At 37.6% G+C, this 20,419-nt stretch overlaps 1 protein-coding gene across 2 annotated transcripts in view; it reads right to left on the reverse strand.

Moving 5' to 3' along the window:
* Positions 1 to 20,419, reverse strand: part of FMN2 (formin 2) — a 234,538-nt gene that overhangs the window by 22,084 nt on the left and 192,035 nt on the right. For both annotated transcript variants that reach the window (XM_050950369.1, XM_050950370.1), the window contains one exon: positions 7,180 to 7,329. In XM_050950369.1, coding sequence (XP_050806326.1) covers positions 7,180 to 7,329 — 150 coding nt within the window. The remainder of the gene's footprint in view (positions 1 to 7,179; positions 7,330 to 20,419) is intronic.

A 20,419-nucleotide genomic window follows, 5' to 3' on the forward strand; every position in this document is an offset into this window, starting at 1 on the left:
AGTTCAAAAAGGCAACACTTTTAAAATTAAAGGAAATCCCATCCTTAAGTCACCAAATTGTGCCCATTAACAGCAACTCATAGGGTACTGAAAAAGCAGCAGAATTGCTAACTCTTGTGAGTTTATTACAAATATCTCTTATACACATACAAATATACACATACACACACACACACACAAAATGTTTCTATACCTCCTGATTTATACCAGCAAATTCATGAATTTTGTCCTTAGTCAAAGTGGTCACCATTTCCCATTACTTTCAGTAAGACTGAAGCAAGGCTACCTTTAGGACAGATGACCAGCATTTCCTTACATCCTACATCAGCTCATTTTACATTCATTTTGAATGTGGCATTGCTAGGCAATGCTACTAATCTTCATTATCACAGGAATGACACATTGAAGACTTACTATAAAAATTTTTCAACCTCTGATTCTCCCCTCACTTCCCCATTCCTTACTTAGTGAATAGTTCCATGTTCCCAGATCTCTCATTCTCAGGTCTAATTTACTGGCTCTTATTATAAGGGTTAACAAAAGATCCCTTAAATTACTTTGGGAGGACATAGCTCGTGCTAGGAGATTTAATGCCCTTCTTTGCAAGCAATAGTGGCAGATTACCAGTATGCATCTTACTCTGCAATGCATAGATATCTAATGCCAGACATTAAATTGCTCAACGGCAAGTTTTAAATCATCCTGCTGGGGAATCTGTAGGGAGATATACCAGTCTTTCTTCAGGGTGAGATCAATGATCTGTGGAGACATGTTGGCCAGGAATCTCCCTTTTACAGATCCAGACTAACATGGCTACTCCTCTGATACCCTTTCATCTAGATATACAAGGTGACACGCCAAGTGCCAGTTTAACTGCTATTCTTATGGGAATGGGCAACTTTTAGAGTCAAATGAGGAGTAAATTTAGGGGGTTACAGATTATTTTTAAAATGTCAAAGATTTAGCATGGGAGTTAAAAGGTTGGATGGAGTCAGTGAAATGAAGTACTCATACTTAGTGAGAGGTAGAAAATGTTAGAACTTTACAATAATGATGTAGCTCTAGTTTATAACCTCCTCCTCCCTACAGCTGAGAGTCAAAGTGTATTTCTATTAGCTGACACCCCATTTCATAAATATGTGCCAGAGTGAGTAGACAATCAGTTTTCCCATACACACATTTAAGAGTCCCCAACTGTTCCTCTCCTTTTGTCTTCTTCTGTACAAGCAGGAGCTCTTCCCCATGTTCAGATAGATTCCTACAATTTTGCAAGGGGTGGGGCTATCTGGGGCATCAGTGATTGTCAGAAGAGGCTGCAGCAGTACTCTGAGCAGAAGTAGAGAGAAAGGAGCTTCTGTGCCTACTCTGCCACTCAAATAGGGAGGCGAGATTATTAACAACACCTCTCCAGGTTTAGTGGCAAGGCTAGCAGGTTTTAATTAGGCTCTAATATGCTGCTCTTGTGATACTGGCATTTTAAAATGTCGGACTTTTCCTTTTATTTATTTTTTTAAACTTAAAATAAGGTCTGAAAGCCTTCACCTCTCTTTGCTACTTTCACGAGCCAGAGTATATATAATTGAAAAAAAAAAAAAAAAAAAAAAGAAGAGTTTGGCTCTGTTAGTCTTGAAAGACAGATTTTGCCACCCAGACCAATAGAAGACATTCCAATAATTAACTTTGTATATAACTATACCCCACAAGGGTTTACTCGCTCTGTATTTGACTGCCACACAAAAGTGTGTCTGCACTCTCTGGGGATTGTTCTCTGAGATTGAGGAACTTGCCCACCTCAGTCTGAAGATAAGACTCTAAATGTGCTTCCACAGATTTTCCTCCTCCCAGTCAATCTTCAGTTCTTGGGGAGGTTCTTGTCCTACCTCTCCAGACTGTTCCAAGTTTATAGTTAGGTGGCACAGTTGTTCCTGCCTAGCCCCTCTGTCTCCCTTCTTTGGATAGTAGAGGAGGCAGCCAGTGTTCCTTTCTCTCTGATCAGGTTCAAGCATAACTAAGTCTGAAAAAAAATGTGTTTAATGATGGACCCCTCATTACCAGGACAATCTAAACAACCAGAAGGAATTCAGAGAAATTTTTAAAAAATAGGAGATTGATGAGATCGATTTAAAAGGAACAAGTTAAATAATTACAGCTTGATATGCTCAAGGGGGACAGGATTAAAGCTGGGTGAAATTTTTTCACCAAAACATTTTTTTGGTGAAAAATGCAGATTTGGTGACACTGAAACATGTTGCAAATTCATGTTGATTTTGCCAAATTGCTTCAGCCAAATAAAATAAAATAAATTAATTCCAAATGGAAATATTTAAAAAAATTATTTGAAACAACCTTTAAAAAAATGCTTTACTTTTATATAATTTAAATAAAAAAGATTAAAATGTGTTTGAAGTAGTAATAAAGTGTTTCACTTCGGGTCTAACAAAACGTTTGACCCAAAATGACTTTTTTAAGCTTTTCAATTTGCTGAAAAAATTATTTTCTTTTCAATTTGATTTTTTTTCCAATTTTTGAAAACTGCTGATGAACAGAAAACTATGTTATTTGCACAGCTCTAGATAAAATAGCTGACTGTAAACAAAACATTTCACATCTAGATGTCTGAGAGTCTTAATCCCAAACACTGAACAGCAAATGTGTGCCCAGGACTAAGATCAGACATTTGGATTCAAAATAGTAGATGTGCCACCTTCACCTACAACATGCTATATCCCTGAACACAGCTCTAATCATACCCTAAGTGACCTATCCTGCTTCTATTACACCTGCTTTTCAGAATCCCATCACATGATCCACGAGGTCTGGCTGTAACATATACTGATAAACACATGCTCAGAGCTCATAATACTTAAATGTAACATGTGGTCTATTAATGGCACATTACAAAAATACAGCGGAAGAAAAAAGTAAGATCATTCAAAGTTTGTTTGTTTGTTAATTTAAAATCGAGCCAAATTCTAATGTTCGTGGAGTTGCACAGACATAACGAGTGCCAAATTTGGCACCAATTGTTTGCAAGCTTATGATATTCTTGCATCTCTGAAAAGATTATACCTGCCAAGGTTGAATATCAAAACAAAGCCATTTTTAGTTATGAAACACAGAACAAAAGTATTTTAAAGTACAAAACATGCTTTTTAAAAAAAAAGATTCGTGTAAATAAAAAATGGCTAAAAGAGTCTTGTTTAGACTTTTTTTTTTTTTTTTTAAAAAGTCACCCTTAGGCTGAGACCCAACATAAGAAATTTCAGCCTAAAGGGAACATTTCTGAGAATATTATAAACAACTCAGAGTGATTTATAATGGAATGCCCATCTTACCCTTGACTTAAGCGTTGCTACCAAACACAGTGCTATTAAGAAAATCCCAGTAGTACTAATGACAGAAATATGCTTTAAGTGTAAATTTCAGGTGCATTTTTCTTTTTATTGCTACTGTATTCAGCAGTGTCTTGTAGAATTTTCTCTGTGACTGGTATTTTCCATTTCTGCTTTATTTCATCTGACACAACTGAGTAGAAGCAGTTGAAAACTTCAGAAAAATGAATTTGTTCTTAATCTTGCGCCATTTTTCTTTGTTTTTTCTCATCTGGTAGCTGAGAAATATCAAAACTAGACACTGCTGTGTTTATCTTTTTCATATAAATGCCTGGCAAACCAATATACAAGCTGCAATCCAGACTGGAAAGTATTTAAAATAAAGAATTACTGACTGCTTTCTTTAAACACACACATTTTTGGCACATCTGTAGCATAAGAGTGCACCTTAGAAAAAATCCCATTTATGAAAGGTCTTTGGGTAAGTTATTACATTAACAATTTGACTCACATTTACAGAGATTGGATAAGGAATTTCTACTATAAGAAGCTATCACTCCCCCTTGTTTTCCCTACTGAAGACCAAGAACCTTAAAATTAGGCCAGAAATGCTGCTCACAGTGTGATCTTGTTAAACAAAGAAAATCTTTTGGGGCTCAAACAAAAGAACGAGGTACAGTTCTTACAAATATGATTACCATCAAACTGCTTTCCTTTTTCCAGCAGCCTGGCAATTATTTCCCCAACAACAGAATTATATTGCAACAGTCAAAGAAAAAAAAGAGGGGGACCTTATCAGACCTGTCACATAAATGTTTACAGACAATACCTTGCTCTTTGATTTTAGTTACAGAAAATAAATAACTTGATTCACCAAACATAGATATACAGAAGCAACCACTGTGATTTTAAAACACAGTGCATGAAATTCTGGCCCTACTGAAGTTAATGAAAGTTTTGTCATTGACTTCAAGGGGGGCAGGATGTCACCATTAAAATATTAGCACAAGATGCCTAGCACGCAATCTAGGCAACAATCTTTCAAGTATAAATAACATCAGTGGCATATGAGTGGCATATATCTTCACAAAGCAAATCAATGTATTTCAGATTTAGAGTGTTTCCACATTGAGTTAAAAGCTAAAGTATGCACTCTCAGGAAAGTATTCATTTGGTAATAATTTAAGTCATGGAACCATAGAGATGTAGAGTCCTGGGGACACATTGTGGAAACAGAAGAACAGATCCTCAAATCGAACAGCCCTGATGTCAGATTACACCAACTGTAGATATGTTGCTACATTTTAATCTTACTGCAATTTAGAGGGAATAGGGAATTCTATGGAGTGTTGAACTCTCAACCACTCTAAGGCCTTGCCCAGGTTATTCTCCATTTTACTCTTCCAGTACAAAGAGGCCTTCAATTCACAACATTCCTGAAGAGGAAGAGCTGGACATGGCTACAACAACAGGTCAAGAAAACCATTCTGTCACCAAGATGTAAGACAATGGTAATCTGAGTAGGGAGTCCACCTTACGGAGGAGAATGGGAGCACGAGACACCTGACCTACAACTCTCATGAGGAACTGCAAATGACATTTCAGAATCTATATATTTTGATTTTCTGTTGAAATATTTCAGGTTTCTCATGTTTTGCTGAAAATGATATTTTTCAACAGAAAAGGCTCACATTTCTGACCAGCTCTGTAAATTATTTCTTTTCCTCTAAGATTTTGCCTGTTGTCTCTATAGCATGTCCTGCTGGGGTGTGATTAGTTAACAGTTATATAGTTAGATGCAAATCACTATAATTAAGTAGTATTAATTATGATTAACCTTGGTACCCTGGGGATGGAAAAAGCAAGCCAGGACCTCCAAAATTCTCAATCCATGCTGACAGAACATTACAAAAAAAAACCTCTGAGTTAGTTCAGCATGATGTTCTATTTTCTGTATTCCACATTCCTCAAATCATAATGGAAAAATATTCATAGAAGTGGGTCTTTCTTTCTTAGGTGTTTGTCTGCCTTGGATTAATTTCCCCCCTGGGAAGTCATGGAGCTCTTTTTTTCAGATCATCATCATCTCCACACCAACTATATATGATGGCAAATATCAAGGATAATGATTTAGGGTAGGGTAATAAGAAACACAAGCAAGTGAACACTTAATGGTCCTGTTTTCATTACAATTTCTCCTGAACCTCAAAATATGTGGAGAAACAAAGCAAACAAACATTTGTATGACTAGCAGAGAATCTAAAAAGTGTTTTCAACATTTTCCATTTCCATAGAGTTAAAATGTATCTTCCCCATTTTTTGTTGTTGTTTTTTTCATACTAAAGGAAACAATATGTATAGTGAGAAGAGTTCTCACTGTTTTAAGGAAAATAACCCAATAACCTGAAAAAGAAAAAATGTTTTTAAAAAGAATTTTATAAAAAATACTTGGAAACACAAGATAAACTTTTGGCAACTATATTCCAGCATGGGAAACTGGAGACAGAATGAACTTGGGCTGAAGTTAAATACTAAGGAGAGAGATTTAAGTATATGAAATCATTTCAGACAGGCAATACAATGAAGTGCACCTCCATCCAGTAAGTGCCTGCACTGTGTTAATATTTGCTCCATAAACTTGCAATAGAATCAGAATCTGGTCTTTGTTTTCTTAATTGTGGAAAGGGCATTCACTCTAAAATATTTTCCCTTTTACTTAAAAACCAATAATTTGACTTAGCTACCTGATTTTCTAGGTGCTTGATCCCTACAGTTTCCATTGACATTAGCCACTCAGTAATCTAATTTCAGTGAGAATTGTGCATGTTCAGCCCAAATATGAGCTTACATGACAAATTTTACTAATGTGAGTAATTTCATTAAATTCTCTTGGAAATCATTGGGATTACTTGTATGTGTAAAGTTATGCAGGTCTATAAACATTTGCTGTTTTAGGGCCTACATTTGTAAAATTTCGTTTTATTTTGACATTTATTAAATTATAGCAACTTTCTTATGTTCACCGAGTTACCAAAAATGATAAATATATACAGCATACAATAGACTTCATAGAAGTGGATTACATCTTATGTTAGAGGAGCTAAGTGGGTGTTAGAATGACTGGACAAGCTCCCGCTTATGTGACAGCCACCATCTTAGCCAACATACTCGCATGAGCTAAAGAGCCAAGATTTCCTAACTGAGAGCTGTAACAGACCTACATCATCTGTGGATCGGCACAAAGGGGCACCTGTTATACACACAGACCAGAGGGTTACACAAGACATGGGCAGTTATGCCACTTTTTTTAAAGTGATCATGCCTTATTTCTATCAAGCTGCAAGAAAGCTCAAAAAAGTAGAGTTTAGGTATTTTGTTTGTTTTGGTTCTCTTTGTGGGATGACTTTGCTAGATTTTTGTCTCCCTCTGCCAAAATAGGTCAAATATTTTAAGATATCATCTCTGGATACTGGGCCCTGTCTATGACTCACTCTAACATATGAAGGAAAAACCTCTCAATGACTTTCAGGACTTAAGTGAACAACATTTCATTGTCTAGATCAATAGTGATGTATCAATTACATGCTCTAATGCATCATTTATGGTCATGTGGAAAAAGACAGAAAAAACTTAGCGCAATCTAAAATTTTTAGTCATTAGTAGACCAAGACTGTTAGGACGTATTTATAAAAAAAAAAAATCCTTAAAAGTTTGTATCAGAAGCTATTTGAAAGACATTAGATGTATTTTTATGCCCATGTTGATTATTTTTCCCCTGAAATACTGCTCATAATACTGCTCTTTTAGAAAGAATATTAACAGTCATTGTAAAAATGAAGACACCTACTTTTCTTGCAAAATAAGTTTGTTTTCCTTCTTCCAGAGGTCTTTGAAGTCAGAACTGAATTCATGCCAAACACTGAAGAAAGCATGAGGTGACACTTCCTTCTCTCCCATTTTTGGTTTCACACAGAAATAGGCTGCAGTTTCCAAAAAGCTGCCAAAGACAACAAACCCCCCAAGTATTTTATTATCTATTGATGTAGAATTTTCTTTCTGCATCCAAAACCTGGCACAATACACAGTTGCTATTGGCAATATATAGATTATTTAGCTCTGATGTTTTCCTATACATATTCTGTTATATTTCCTCAGCAAGGGTTGTGGTTTGATATTTAATCACACACACGGTTTTTAACGAAAGCCTTGTCCACTTTAAAGCCAAGAAAGAATGTACTGTCTTCAGGGCCCAGCAAAGCTAGACCTCAACTCCTTTCCTCACATTGCATTTTTATTGTATTTGAAACCATTTTCAAAACAGAGCTGAACTCTAAAGCAGTTCTAAACAGTCTAAACAGTCTTTCACTATGACACAATACAATAGACAATCTAAGAGGAACAGTCCATAGAAAGGTGGTGTTAAAACAATTCTTTTCTATTCTAGATGATAGTAAAACCGGTAGTCATGCTAAAAAATAGTTATCAATCATGATTCTGACATAACCGTGTTTGACATCCATTTCTGAACATAGATACTGCTAGCATAGATGACAAAGTAGTGTATGTAGAGCTGAAGTGCAAGCAAGAATTGCTCGTGAAGGATACAGAAGGCTACACACCAAGGTTTAGCACAATGGCTGTGATTTCAATGAAATTTGTCCCTCCCCATAATTAGAGCTTCTCTCCCTTAGTTCCAAATTTTAAAAAATGGTCCCAGATGGGAAAAAAACAAACAAACAAAAACCCTATGAATTTCAATTCAAAAGGATAAAGTTATTTCTAGCAATGGTTTTATAATAATTTTATTGAAATCTCATCCAGTTTTATTTGTAATTAAAATGCCATGTTCAAAATTCAAAATATTCTTCATACAATTATTACATCAAAATATGAGAACTTACATTTTCACTTGCTTCTATGAAAAAGTGGTCAGTTTGTGGAAAAAAAAATGTTGTGGACAACAAATTGGCTCAGTTGTTAGTGCACATGCCAGCCAGCTAATCAAAAGCATATGCAGACTGACGGGCACTACAGCATGGCATGGGAATCTTCAGGCACCATTTGAGTCATTGGCCATTTTTGAATAAGCTACTTAAAGACCATTCTGTGTTTTGCAAAACACAGAAAAATCAGAAGCTCAAAGAAAGAAGAGGCTCTGTTCTGACAAACACCTAGGCAAAGAGGCTCCAACAAATGACACAGAGATATCAGACTCAATTATAACATGAAACAAGGGAACCCTAGTAGCAAAAGGACTGATCTGCAAAAAACATTATCAAGCTGACTAGCAGATGAACATCACAAGAGAATGGAAAACAGTCATCTCAAGTAATATGTTTAAATTTGAGGTAACGAGCTATAATCCCTCTACATGAAACCCTCTCATCAAACAGGGAGCCAGGCCAGAATGAAATTCCAACAAATACGTGTTTGAGTTTGATAAATGGTACTAACATTTACAGAAGACATGAAGGCTTTCATTAACAATCCATGGGATCAAAGGGAGTTAGTGAGGCTTTTCCTCTGATCATTGCTAATCTTGCTGGGAACCACCAGTATAGCCAATTCAGCCATATATCCATGTTTAACTCTGGCTAATGGCATTCCTTTTTCCAGTCAGTTACAGCAAAATGCAAGTCCCCAGCAAGATTGATCACCTCCCATGGCAACCAATTTGAGGGAAGGAGAAATTAAGCTGCTTGTAAAATGTGAAAGACCAGAAGCTTGGTAGATTGTTTGTTAATGTGCCACCTTTCTAACACCTGTCTGTGCAAATGCAGAAGATGCAACCTGCAGCACAGTTGGGCCTTAAAGCAGGAAGCCTCAGGAATCTAGCTAGTTATTCTGGTAGCACAGGTGAAACAAATCCAAGGTAATCATCCCAACTTCTTCAGTCAGAGGTATGTTGATGTTCTTCTTATTGTATTTTGAAGGAGAAGGTGGCAGGATTCAGATATGAAAAGCAAAAGATCAAGACAAAGCAAGGGAGAAGTGACCCTAGATCCTCAGAAATTTGGGAAGGAGTAACTTGTTTACGTTAGTATACTCTGAATATCAGATTTTTGAAATCCATAAGATTACAGTTTACATATGTTAAAATAGAGAGACCTCAAAGCTGACTCTGGAGGGGTCATTGAGCTTATGTCTCAGTTGTGAAAAGGGATTTAGACAAAGACTAAACTGCCTGTGTCTTGTGTAATCCTCTGGTTATACACACAAACCAAAGGGTTACAAGACAAAGTCGCAAATAAATCCATGAGGGTAGGAGTGGATATTGCCATTTCAGACCACATTACTGAGCTATACAAGAGATACCTTCTGCACTGCATTTCAGCAGGGCAACTCATCCAAGTGCTTTGTTGGTCCTTTAACAAACCTTGAAGCAAAACACATTCCAGTAGTGCTTATAGCTACATGTGCAGCATGTGTATGATGGTCAGAGTACAGGATTGGGACTCAAGATCCCTGGGTTCCATTTCCAAATCTGTTTGTAATTGAGACATAAGTCACATAAGCTCCCTGTGCCTCACTCGCGGTATCTGTGAAATGGGTATACTTACTACTCCAAAGAGATGTTGTGAAACTTACTTAATGTTCATAAAGCACTATGAGTTCATCAGGTGAAAGGTGCCTAAGTCCCCCATACTACTAAGTCATGTTTCAAAACAACACAAAATCTGTGTATTTGAGAAGGTGAGAGAGGAGAGGGTTAGGGTTATTTTCAAGGATTAATAGAGGTACAGGAGGTCAGTGGCTTTGTTCCAGTCAGCATGACTTTTCAAGCCTGATTAAAAATAAGGCATTGATGTTCACACTGCTGCCTTATCCAGACAGGGCAAAGGGCAAATATCTGCTAAAAGGATTTTAAATAGGTTTCCATATTCTCCACACTGGCCCCAAAGAACATTTAAATATCTTTAAATCTCTTAAATCTGTGAAGGTGGTGGTTTCTGAGAAAATAAATGAGGAAGTTAGATTAGGGAAGGTGGTTAGTTTCATTTCCAGGCAGATTTCAGAAAAAACATCCTAGACCTTGCTACATGCTACTTATTTTACACCTATGCTATTGTGCATTTTTCTATAGATATTCAACTATATAAACAACTAAACCTAACAATCAGCATTATTAGAAAAACCTGACAATCACATCTTTAAATCTATTCACCACCAGCATGTCTACCTACAGGGTCAAATCAATTAGGAATATTTTGAGAGCAAGCCATAGATTGCTTTATCTTTTTGTTCTCCAGTTAACACACTATAGCAGCTCACAATGATTCAAATTCAAGTCTGCCATGTGTCATACATTGACTGGACAACTATAAATTCATCTGGCCAATTTATTAATACCAACAAAATGTGTGTGTATAGAGATCTCCACCTTAATTTGTGGATGATATGAGAGTGCCTATTGCTGAAGGAAGAGGAATGGAGGAACAAACCAACAAATTGGCACTTTTAAGAAACGAATTATAAACAGTGCTACTCAGCAATGAAGAAACATCTGCAGTCTCCCCTCAGAAGGGGCTACCCAGGCTCCAGCAGCCAACAAATAAAGAAAACTGTAGGTCCAGAGACAGAGTTTGAATTTCACTTGCAGTGACATTATTCCTGGCTGACCTTACTGAGAGATGGTTAACCCACACCTCTCTCTCTCTCTCTCTACATGCCAGTTCCAAACACACAAAACAAAACACCTGCAGGCACATCATAGCAGCAGTGATCAATCTAAACATGGATTTCAGAGCATGAAGATGATTCGAGATTGTTTAATAACAAATGAAGGATTTCATCTGCAGCTATACTTGGATGCTCCTGATACCTCAGGTTTTGGAGTCTAAATGGTCAGCTGTTGTTGATATGCCCTGAAGTTGCTCCTCACTTAAGTACAGTTGAGTTTAATTAATTGACATTACCGCATAGGATTTTCTCCCAGGGTAGTAGTTGTGAGGCTTTTGGGTTCAAGAAATATTCCCTGATTCAGATAGTAGGTTTACCTACTTCATAAAGTACATGCTATCCAGTGATTAAAGTCACAGGTAAAACAGTTAATAACTAAGGTCAAGTAAGGGGAAGTGTAGGTGAGTTTGGCGAGGGAGAAGAACAGCTAGATGTAATCAACAAGACAGTATACAAGTGCATGCAACTTATTGCTCTATTTAAATTTGACATGAGTTGTATTATATTAAGGCCCAACTTGTGTAGCGAGGCTTTATAAGTCCGTTATAAGGGCAAAAATTGGCCCTTTGGTTTTAAGGTGAGACATGAAAACAAGAGTACAGTATATAGCTAACAGTTAGTAGTGCTCTCTGGAAAGTTAGTCATATGAATTGTCATTATTAAGCCCTCTCAGCATCTTTTGTTTAGAGGCAAAAGCAATGACTATTATTCTGTTGTCTCCTGTATAGAATATACAGCTTGTATAGTATAAACATGTCAGTGAGAACAGGTAGCCGTGGAAACTCCATCTATCTGATCAAGGTTGGGCTTATGATTTGGAGGGCTCTCAGCAGCTCTAGCAGGTGGAATTAAGCCTCTTTCCTCTTGGGTCCTGCTTCAAAAAAGGGATAAAAGGGGCCGGCCTCCTAGTTTCTGAGATAGAAGATTGGGAGAATCAGGATACCAAACAAACACTTGGACAAGTTGGTATATTTCATTCAGGTTCCCTTTTTATTGTGGTTTCAAGGTTATGAGTGTATTTTCATACCCTGTTTTTACACATTTCCACCTATTGCCATCCTTGTCCTGCATAATGAAAAGTGGGGAAATTTGATTGTAAACACAAGTATAGGGGAAAAAACATCAAGCATTCAAAATTTTATAAGCAAATTTTTTTTTGTTGGGCACAAAACAGTATTATTGTATTAAAAACAAAGCCAAGTTAACATACCACTTTAAATTAACTGCCAGGAATCATCAATCTTTCCTTGATTTTGCCGATTTATATTGTGTAACTATGGTTTTTGTAATTTTGTTCTTTAGAGAATAAACTAAGGTCTCAAATTTCTCCCCTGCCCCCCATAAAAAAAATTCCCAGTGTTTTTCATTCTAAATCATGTTAGTCTGGATCTGTAAAAGCAGCAAAGAGTCCTGTGGCACCTTACAGACTAACAGACGTATTGGAGCATGAGCTTTTGTGGGTGAATTCCCACTTCGCTGGATGCATGTAGTGGGTATTCACTCACGAAAGCTCATGCTCTAATACGTCTGTTAATCTATAAGGTGCCACAGGACTCTTTGCTGCTTTTAGAGAACATACAGTGTAAGTGGCAGAGAATCGTTACTTCAAGATGCCACATTCAGAATTTAAGCTATTTTATAATCATTCCTTTGGAAAAGTTACAATTTGCAGGGGACTGATTGACTCAGGATGTTGCTAATGGATTATGCCTTTCATCTCTAGAATACCAATGCAAATGCAGCCCAGGCCAGTAATCTAATGCCTGAAGCCATCCAGTGGTTGTTGGCTTCCTCGGTCTAGTTTCCCATGGACAAAGCCCATTATACAAAATCTACAACCATGACTGGAACAAAGCAGCAATCTTGTTGGAACTCTCAGAGCCAAAGAGTGAAGTGAGCATGGAAACTAACCTACCTTTTCAACCTAGCATTAGCCCCTTTAGCTCAGGATTGAGATATTTTGGTAGGGCACTTTGGGGAATCTTGCACTGTCATTGCTTGTGCTGTACCTGGTCTATAAAAAAAGAACAGGATTTCTGAGTCCAGGGCTGTGACAGTTTTCTAATTAAATAAAGGTAAGTTGTGAACAGAATGCTAATTTCTTTTTATTCAATAGATGTTTTTTGATACTCTAACAGCTGTCAAAACCCTGGACCACAACCTTAGCCCTCCTTTTGGCTGTTTTGAACTACCCTGATGTAAAAGAATCCTCAGGTGACGAAACAATGACTTATCTGGCCTCTTTTTCCACAGTTTGATGTTTGCAACTTTACAGTCACACAACTATCACTACCACACAACTATTGTGCATGTCTGTTGAGTTACATGGAAACATGGTAAGCTGTGTGCTTAACTGGCCATTTGTGGTGCATTCATGTACATCCATCTTTGAAAGTCAGGAGAAGATGTATGCTAAGATTAACATATGAGCTTCAAATATATTTAATAATCCCTTAGCCAGTTTAACTTGCATAAACAATGAGGTGCCTATTGACTCAGAATAGTAGTCGGTCTGATCCACAATCTGTTGGCCTCATTGCAGCAAGCTAGAGTTTTAAGTTCCAACTTTCCTCCAGCTGTTCTGCTAACATACCTTATCTTCTCAACCTAGTTCAAATGCACGTCTACACTGAAAATAAATCAAAACCAAAACTAGAGCAACTCATGACAGTGAAACTCAGAGCCACAGCCAACTGAGTTGGGCTCATGGGATGTATGCTACAGGGCTAAAAATAGCAATGTATGCTTCCCCACTTAGGCTGATGTTCAGCTTCTGAGACACCTCTCCATCCCCTGAGTCTCAGCGCCTGGGCTCCAACCCAGCCCTGAATATCTTCACTGCTATTATTTAGTTCTATAGTGCAAGCCCAGTATGCCAGAATCAGTTGACTGGGCTCTAAGACTCGTTGCTGCAGGGTTGGGTTTGGAGTTTTTTTATGCTGTGTAGACATACCATAAGGCTACCATTTTTAAAGGAGTTGTGTGTGTGAGATGTGAGGTGACTTTCCATATAATAGTTTTTGTTTTACTTTGAAGAAATTTATTTTATTGACATAGGCCCAAGTCTTGAAAGTTGCTCCATGCTGGTGAACCCCAATGTCTCTGTGGATACTGGATGTCTCTGCAGGATGAGCGACATCAGTTTCTTTAAATATATAAGTAGAAAACTCCACAAGTATCCTATCAGCTTCAATATACATACAACATTTAACACAGCTTTGGTTAATGCCTGGCATCCACTAAAGAATCTGGGTAACAGGGTTGGGGGTCCTAATGTTTGGTATAGTGAGGAGACAGCCCTTTTCTCTCAGCCTCTTAACCCTCATGTTCTACCAGGGGAGGATGGTGAGGTCTCAGCAATGGGTTGGGGACTTGCCACGGAAGAAAAGGGGGCTGACAGCATGCCTCCACCAGGTGGAAACAATTAAGAAGGAATGATGACCTGCACTGTGCACGTTTTTGGTGGATATATCCCAGATGAGTTAAATTAATAAAGCTGTGGCCTAATTAAACCACATTTCTTGCAATTGTCCAACTTAACTGGTGTGCCCAGGACATTGGGAGCTGGATCAGGATCTAAACCATAAGGTGGTTCTCACAGCAGAAAAAAAAAGGGCAATGCCTGCAGGGACATATCTACTCTTCCTACTCTATTTTCTTCTCTTCTTGCTCCATATGGATGAGAAAATTATCTAGGTTAGACAAGAATAAACCGTGAGGAACTACAGAATAATCTAGCTAAACTTGCCAATTGGCATGTGATGGAATATAACTTTCAAAGCATGTAAATGTAACCCACGCCCCTCCTGGCACGGAGACCACTTAGCAGAAAGAGATAAAATGAGTCTGTTCTACAGCCTTAGCTAACAGAAAGTGGGCTTTTAGCTCATGCACTGGGCTCCAAAGGTCCCCAGTTCAATCCTGCCCACCGACAATCAGGGTTCGTTGGCATTACATAAGCACAAGGTGATGCATACTGCAAGAAAAATATGATTAATCATATTCTAATTCAGCTGTAATCTCTCAAGAAAACTAAATTTAAAGTAATGCACATTGGAAAAAAATAACCCCAACTATATATACAATATGATGGGGGCTAATTTAGCTACAACGAATCAGGAAAAAGATCTCGGAGTCATCGTGGATAGTTCTCTGAAGATGTCCACACAGCGTGCAGAGGCGGTCAAAAAAGCAAACAGGATATTAGGAATCGTTAAAAAGGGGATAGAGAATAAGAAGGAGAATATGTTATTGCCCTTATAGAAATCGATGGTATGCCCACATCTGGAATACTGCGTACAGATGTGGTCTCCTGACCTCAAAAAAGATATACTGGCACTAGAAAAGGTTCAGGGAAGGGCAACTAAAATGATTAGGGGTTTGGAATGGGTCCCATATGAGGAGAGATTAAAGAGTCTAGGACTTTTCAGCTTGGAAAAGAGGAGACTAAGGGGGGATATGATAGAGGTATATAAAATCATGAGTGCTGTGGAGAAAGTAGCTAAGGAAAAGTTATTTACTTATTCCCATAATACAAGAACTAGGGGGTCACCAAATGAAATTAATGGGCAGCAGGTTTAAAACAAATAAAAGGAAGTTCTTCACACAGTGCACAGTCAACTTGTGGAACTCCTTGCTTGAGGAGGTTGTGAAGGCTAGGACTATAACAGCGTTTAAAAGAGAACTGGATAAATTCATTGTGGTTAAGTCCATTAATGGCTATTAGCCAGGATGGGTAATGAATGGTGTCCCTAGACTCTATTTGTCAGAGGGTAGAGATGGATGGCAGGAGAGAGATCACCTGATCATTACTTGTTAGGTGCACTACCTCTGTGGCACCTGGCATTGGCCACTGTCGGTAGACAGGATACTGGGCTAGATGGACCTTTTGTCTGACCTACTACGGCCGTTCTTATGTTCTTACCTTGGCATCACTGTAGTGAAACCACTTGCTGAACATGCAATGGTTGTCAAAAAGCAAACATGCTGGAACTAAGGATTTTAATTTCTGTAATTAGAGTGTTTTTTGACTAGCTTCCTGATTTTTTAAAAAAACACTTCCTTTTCTAAAAGCTTAGTGCCACAGTGCTAATTTTCAGTATGATTCTTACCTCAAAGATATTGACCTTAATTATATTGGTGTCACTACTATTTAGTAGCGCCACTGTAATTGCTTCTTGAACTAACTCCTGCATCTCATTTACCGTAGAGCTAAGAATAGACCCTCCTTATGAGCCTTAGAACTAGCTATTCCAAGAAGCCACAATTGTTGATGGCATACAATTGGTACTTCTAAGCCTTGTCCCAGAGTGACATTTGATATATGTTTGTGTTAGCACTTGAAGTCCCCTAATGAAATTAAAAGGCAATACATTTAAAACCGATAACAGGAAATTAAAAAAAAAAAGGGAAAAAACCCCCAAACCCACAATATAATACTTAAACATTCAAAAAACAGACATGTAAATAGATTAAAGTGTTCAAAAATTAGATAAGAAAAATTTTATAAATGGACATACATCTTCATGATTCTGTCTGGGTTCAGGAAGAAACTTTATTTTATGGGAAATGTTATTCCCTAATTATCCATTATAGGGAATTTACATGGTCTGACACTTGCCTTTATCAGAGACCGGGCACTGGAATAGAATGACCATTGACCTCCATGTGTGGCAGTTCCTAAGCTCATGCATTACCTTTTTCCTTTTTCCCACAAAGCACTTCCCTCGTGCTACAACTAATATATAGCTATGATGTGTAAATTCCTACTGTATGTAACTCACACCAGTAATATGAGACACCAAGTGAGAAGGAGATCTAAGAGGGAAGGAATCGACTGTCAATTAATGGAAGGTCACAAGGGTATGGGCGGCAGGGAAAAAAGTAGTGAAAGGGACCCAGAGGGGAAAGAAAGAGTCCAACCGTATTCTCTGACCTTTCAGTTTAATTTTATTTTTTCTGCTCGATCTCTCTCTCTCTCTCTCCACTCTCAGCTTTGATAGTGGGAGCTTTCAACACATATTTCAAGCATTAATTCTATTACATTTTAGCTTTGCAGATCACCTTTGAAGGAAATCCAAACCATTGTGTGGCAGGGAGCAGGGTGGGAGCAATGCTTAAGGTTTTAAAGGCTTACCAATCTTAGGTGCTAAATTTCTAGTATTGCTTTTCAACAGTACCATTCTACCATCAGGTTTGTTATTACTCAAGGTGTCATCAACCTGTCAGCACAAGAGCAGGTGTGAAGTATTGGTTCCTACCATATCTAATGCCATCAAAGCTGATGGAAGTTCTCTGCATGCAAGGACTGTCCTGTTAGGCCTACATTATTTCTCAGGGAATTTTGGAGGTAAACATTCCTACAATTTACCTGTTCCTATAGCAAAGAGAGCAACATAACAATGCTAAATGCATTTAAAAAAAAGGTCTGAAAACAAAGAGGTGCCTGAGAGACTGCACTTTGGAAGCACTTTAAAACCTAGCAATCCTTGGAATGTAGAAGTACCTGTACCAAATAATAAAATAAATCAAACCCAAAACATCCTGAAATGGGTAGATAGATGTTCCCTATCCAATTGTACTCATCCTAAATTCCCCTGCCAATAATTACATTAGTGTGCAGAAACCATTCATTTGTCCTTTTATTATAAATCAAGTATCTGTTATTGCATCATGGAGCAAGTTTCAATTTTGCACAGCAGAACTTATTCTAAATTCTTGTATCAATTTAAATCAATCACAACATAACCCAGCCAGGATGATAATCCAACATTTTGACCTATCCGGCCTTCACTAGGGATCAATAGCAAAATGCATTTGTAAAGCTCTTTTCTACAGCCTTCAGCCATCTAAGGAGTCCAAAGGAAAGTAGCCCTTAAATGGGAATGCCTCCTTATAATCCTATCATCACCGTTTTGCCTGAAATCCTAGTAAACAGTGAAAACATATACATAAAAATATAGTTTATAACACTGTGTAATAATCTAGAAGACTCTAAACATACACTACTCCAAGCAACATCATATTCAGAGGCTCCACGTAAATTATCTGAAATTGAGTAATTTTCAGCGCAAATTAATTGTTTTTGACAGATGTCAGATTCCCAGTCTGAATCTGTCAGGGTTCACCTACATCTAAGCATTACTAGCCCAGCTAGTAGCTACTGTACTGGGCTTAGAATATGTTTCATAATTTGCCAAATGGACAGCACTAGTAACTGAACACTTTCCAAGCTCTGAAGGTGTCCTGGGTCTTAAATAAAAGCCGGAAGGTGAACTTGTACATGGATCCTAAAGTGTTTCTCTACAAGCAGACACTGTGGTGATGGTAGAGGAAGATTTATGCTAAATATTCTAGTGCTATTAATTTTGGGAAACTAGCATACCACTTTAAAAAAAAAAGAGAGAGATAAGCACTTAATATGAGAACCAGACTTTGAACTAGGCCCAAATGAAACATTCACCAAAATAGCATAATAATGGGTACTAAGGCTGCCGCTGTTCATTCACAGGCACACAGTCCAGGATAGCAAACTGATTTTGCTGCAGCATTATTGTTGCCATTTTTGATGGGGCTGGCTTTAGTACTTAGCTCTTGCTTCTACAAGAGCTGGTACAAGAAGATATGAAGGCGAGGCACAGCTCTGACCATGTGCCAGTAACATGATGCTATAGCTCCTGCTCCTACCTTGCAATGAAGTGATGGGGGTGGCGATGGGGGGAGGTGAGAGGAAGGAGGGAAGGAAACGTCTGTATCATAACTATTGTATTTTGGTGACAATGATTGTCTGATATTGTGGGCCCCTTTTTTCTGTAATAAGTTGTATGATCAAACCTTATCCCTTCTGAATTGCATTAAATGCAGTTTTCTTCCCCCCGTTCCCAAAAATGGCACTAAAATTTCTCTCCCAACTCCCAGAAAATAAAAGCCATGATGAAAATTTTTTCAGTAAGCAAAAATGTTCAGTAACTGAACACAAAGAAAAGGGTGGGGGGGGGGGAAGGAGAGGAAATTGTTCTTCATTCTCTGTGAAAACAAAGCCAAGTGTTCTAATTTTAGTAGAGTCACTTCATCCATCCATCAATATCTAGTAGAAGTTCAGTATTTCAGCCATACAACTGTGGGCTGCAGGACAAAATGAGAAGTCTTTAACCTAAATTACCTAAGGATTATTTAAAATGATAACAATGTAAAATATAATTATTGGCCCTTCTCTGCCCAACACTCTCCCTCTCCTCCCTGCCTCAAAAAAAAAAAAGGTTCCTACTTAACTTGTGAAGTATTTGACAGGTTCACAAGTATTTAGGAATGAGGATCTAATTGGAAAGTGCCAGGTTCCTTTTTATTGCACTTTATCAATATTGTTAAGGGAGTGATGTAATTGTTTGGGGTATAGTGAAGACATTCCATGTCACTTCAGTGTTAATACCAGGCTGGAGCCTTCCTTGTCTGCCTGCGTAAGCTAGATAAACACAGACCTGTGTGCTTTCTTCTCATCTCAGGATACTTACTCAGAGAGACCTTGGAACATATGCCTATTGTGTGCTAAACATTTCACTTTTCATTTTATCCATGTGCCAGAAATCCATTCCTTGGATAAACACTTTACATACTGACACTCTTAAAGTCACTAAACATGATAAATAAAGCGAGAATACATCATTTCAGAACCGATTAAACATTTTCTCACTTGTGACAAATGAACAGCTATACACTGTATGGAGTCTCTAGAGCAGACATTCCATTTTCTTTGTCTTTATTTTGTGTGGAAGAATAACTTTCCATTTCAGCTCATCTATTGCACAACTCAGCTTCTCTAAAGTACACATTGTTGCACTGAGCCCAAAACATTATTCAAGTTAGATTTTTCTTTTGCATGTGCTTTTAACCTAGAGTTTCTGTATTTTTATGGTGATGTCAATTTTTAACATTTTATGCGATAGCTAAAAGGAGAGTGTTTCTTACTATAAGTTAAATAAATACTATCATGGAGGTAGATTTTAAGTTGTACATAGGCTGAAGTTAACCACTTCAAAAAGAAAAATCCAAGTACATTAATCACATTAATTTTGCTTCATCTAATCCATTACTTTTTCTTGTATTACTTACTTCTCTATTCATCCAATGCATTGCTGTTCTACCTATGATTAACAGAATATAACTAATCTCTTATTTAGCTTTCCTAAGCTCTCCTCCTTCAAAAAAAGTTCAACATCCAAGCATTTTATTTAGAAGATATTTAAAGAAAACTTTAGCACTGGCTATATCCTATTCAAAGGAGATTGACCAAGAAGCGACCTTCAAAATCTTAGCAAGTTTTATTCTAGTAGCTGAATGAGAATCTCAGTAGTGGGAAGGGAAAAAAGGGATACAAGTTTTTTTTTTAAAGTACACATTGGTGCACTGAG

Source organism: Gopherus flavomarginatus, chromosome 4 (genome assembly GCF_025201925.1).
Source record: "Gopherus flavomarginatus isolate rGopFla2 chromosome 4, rGopFla2.mat.asm, whole genome shotgun sequence".
NCBI lineage: Eukaryota > Metazoa > Chordata > Testudines > Testudinidae > Gopherus > Gopherus flavomarginatus.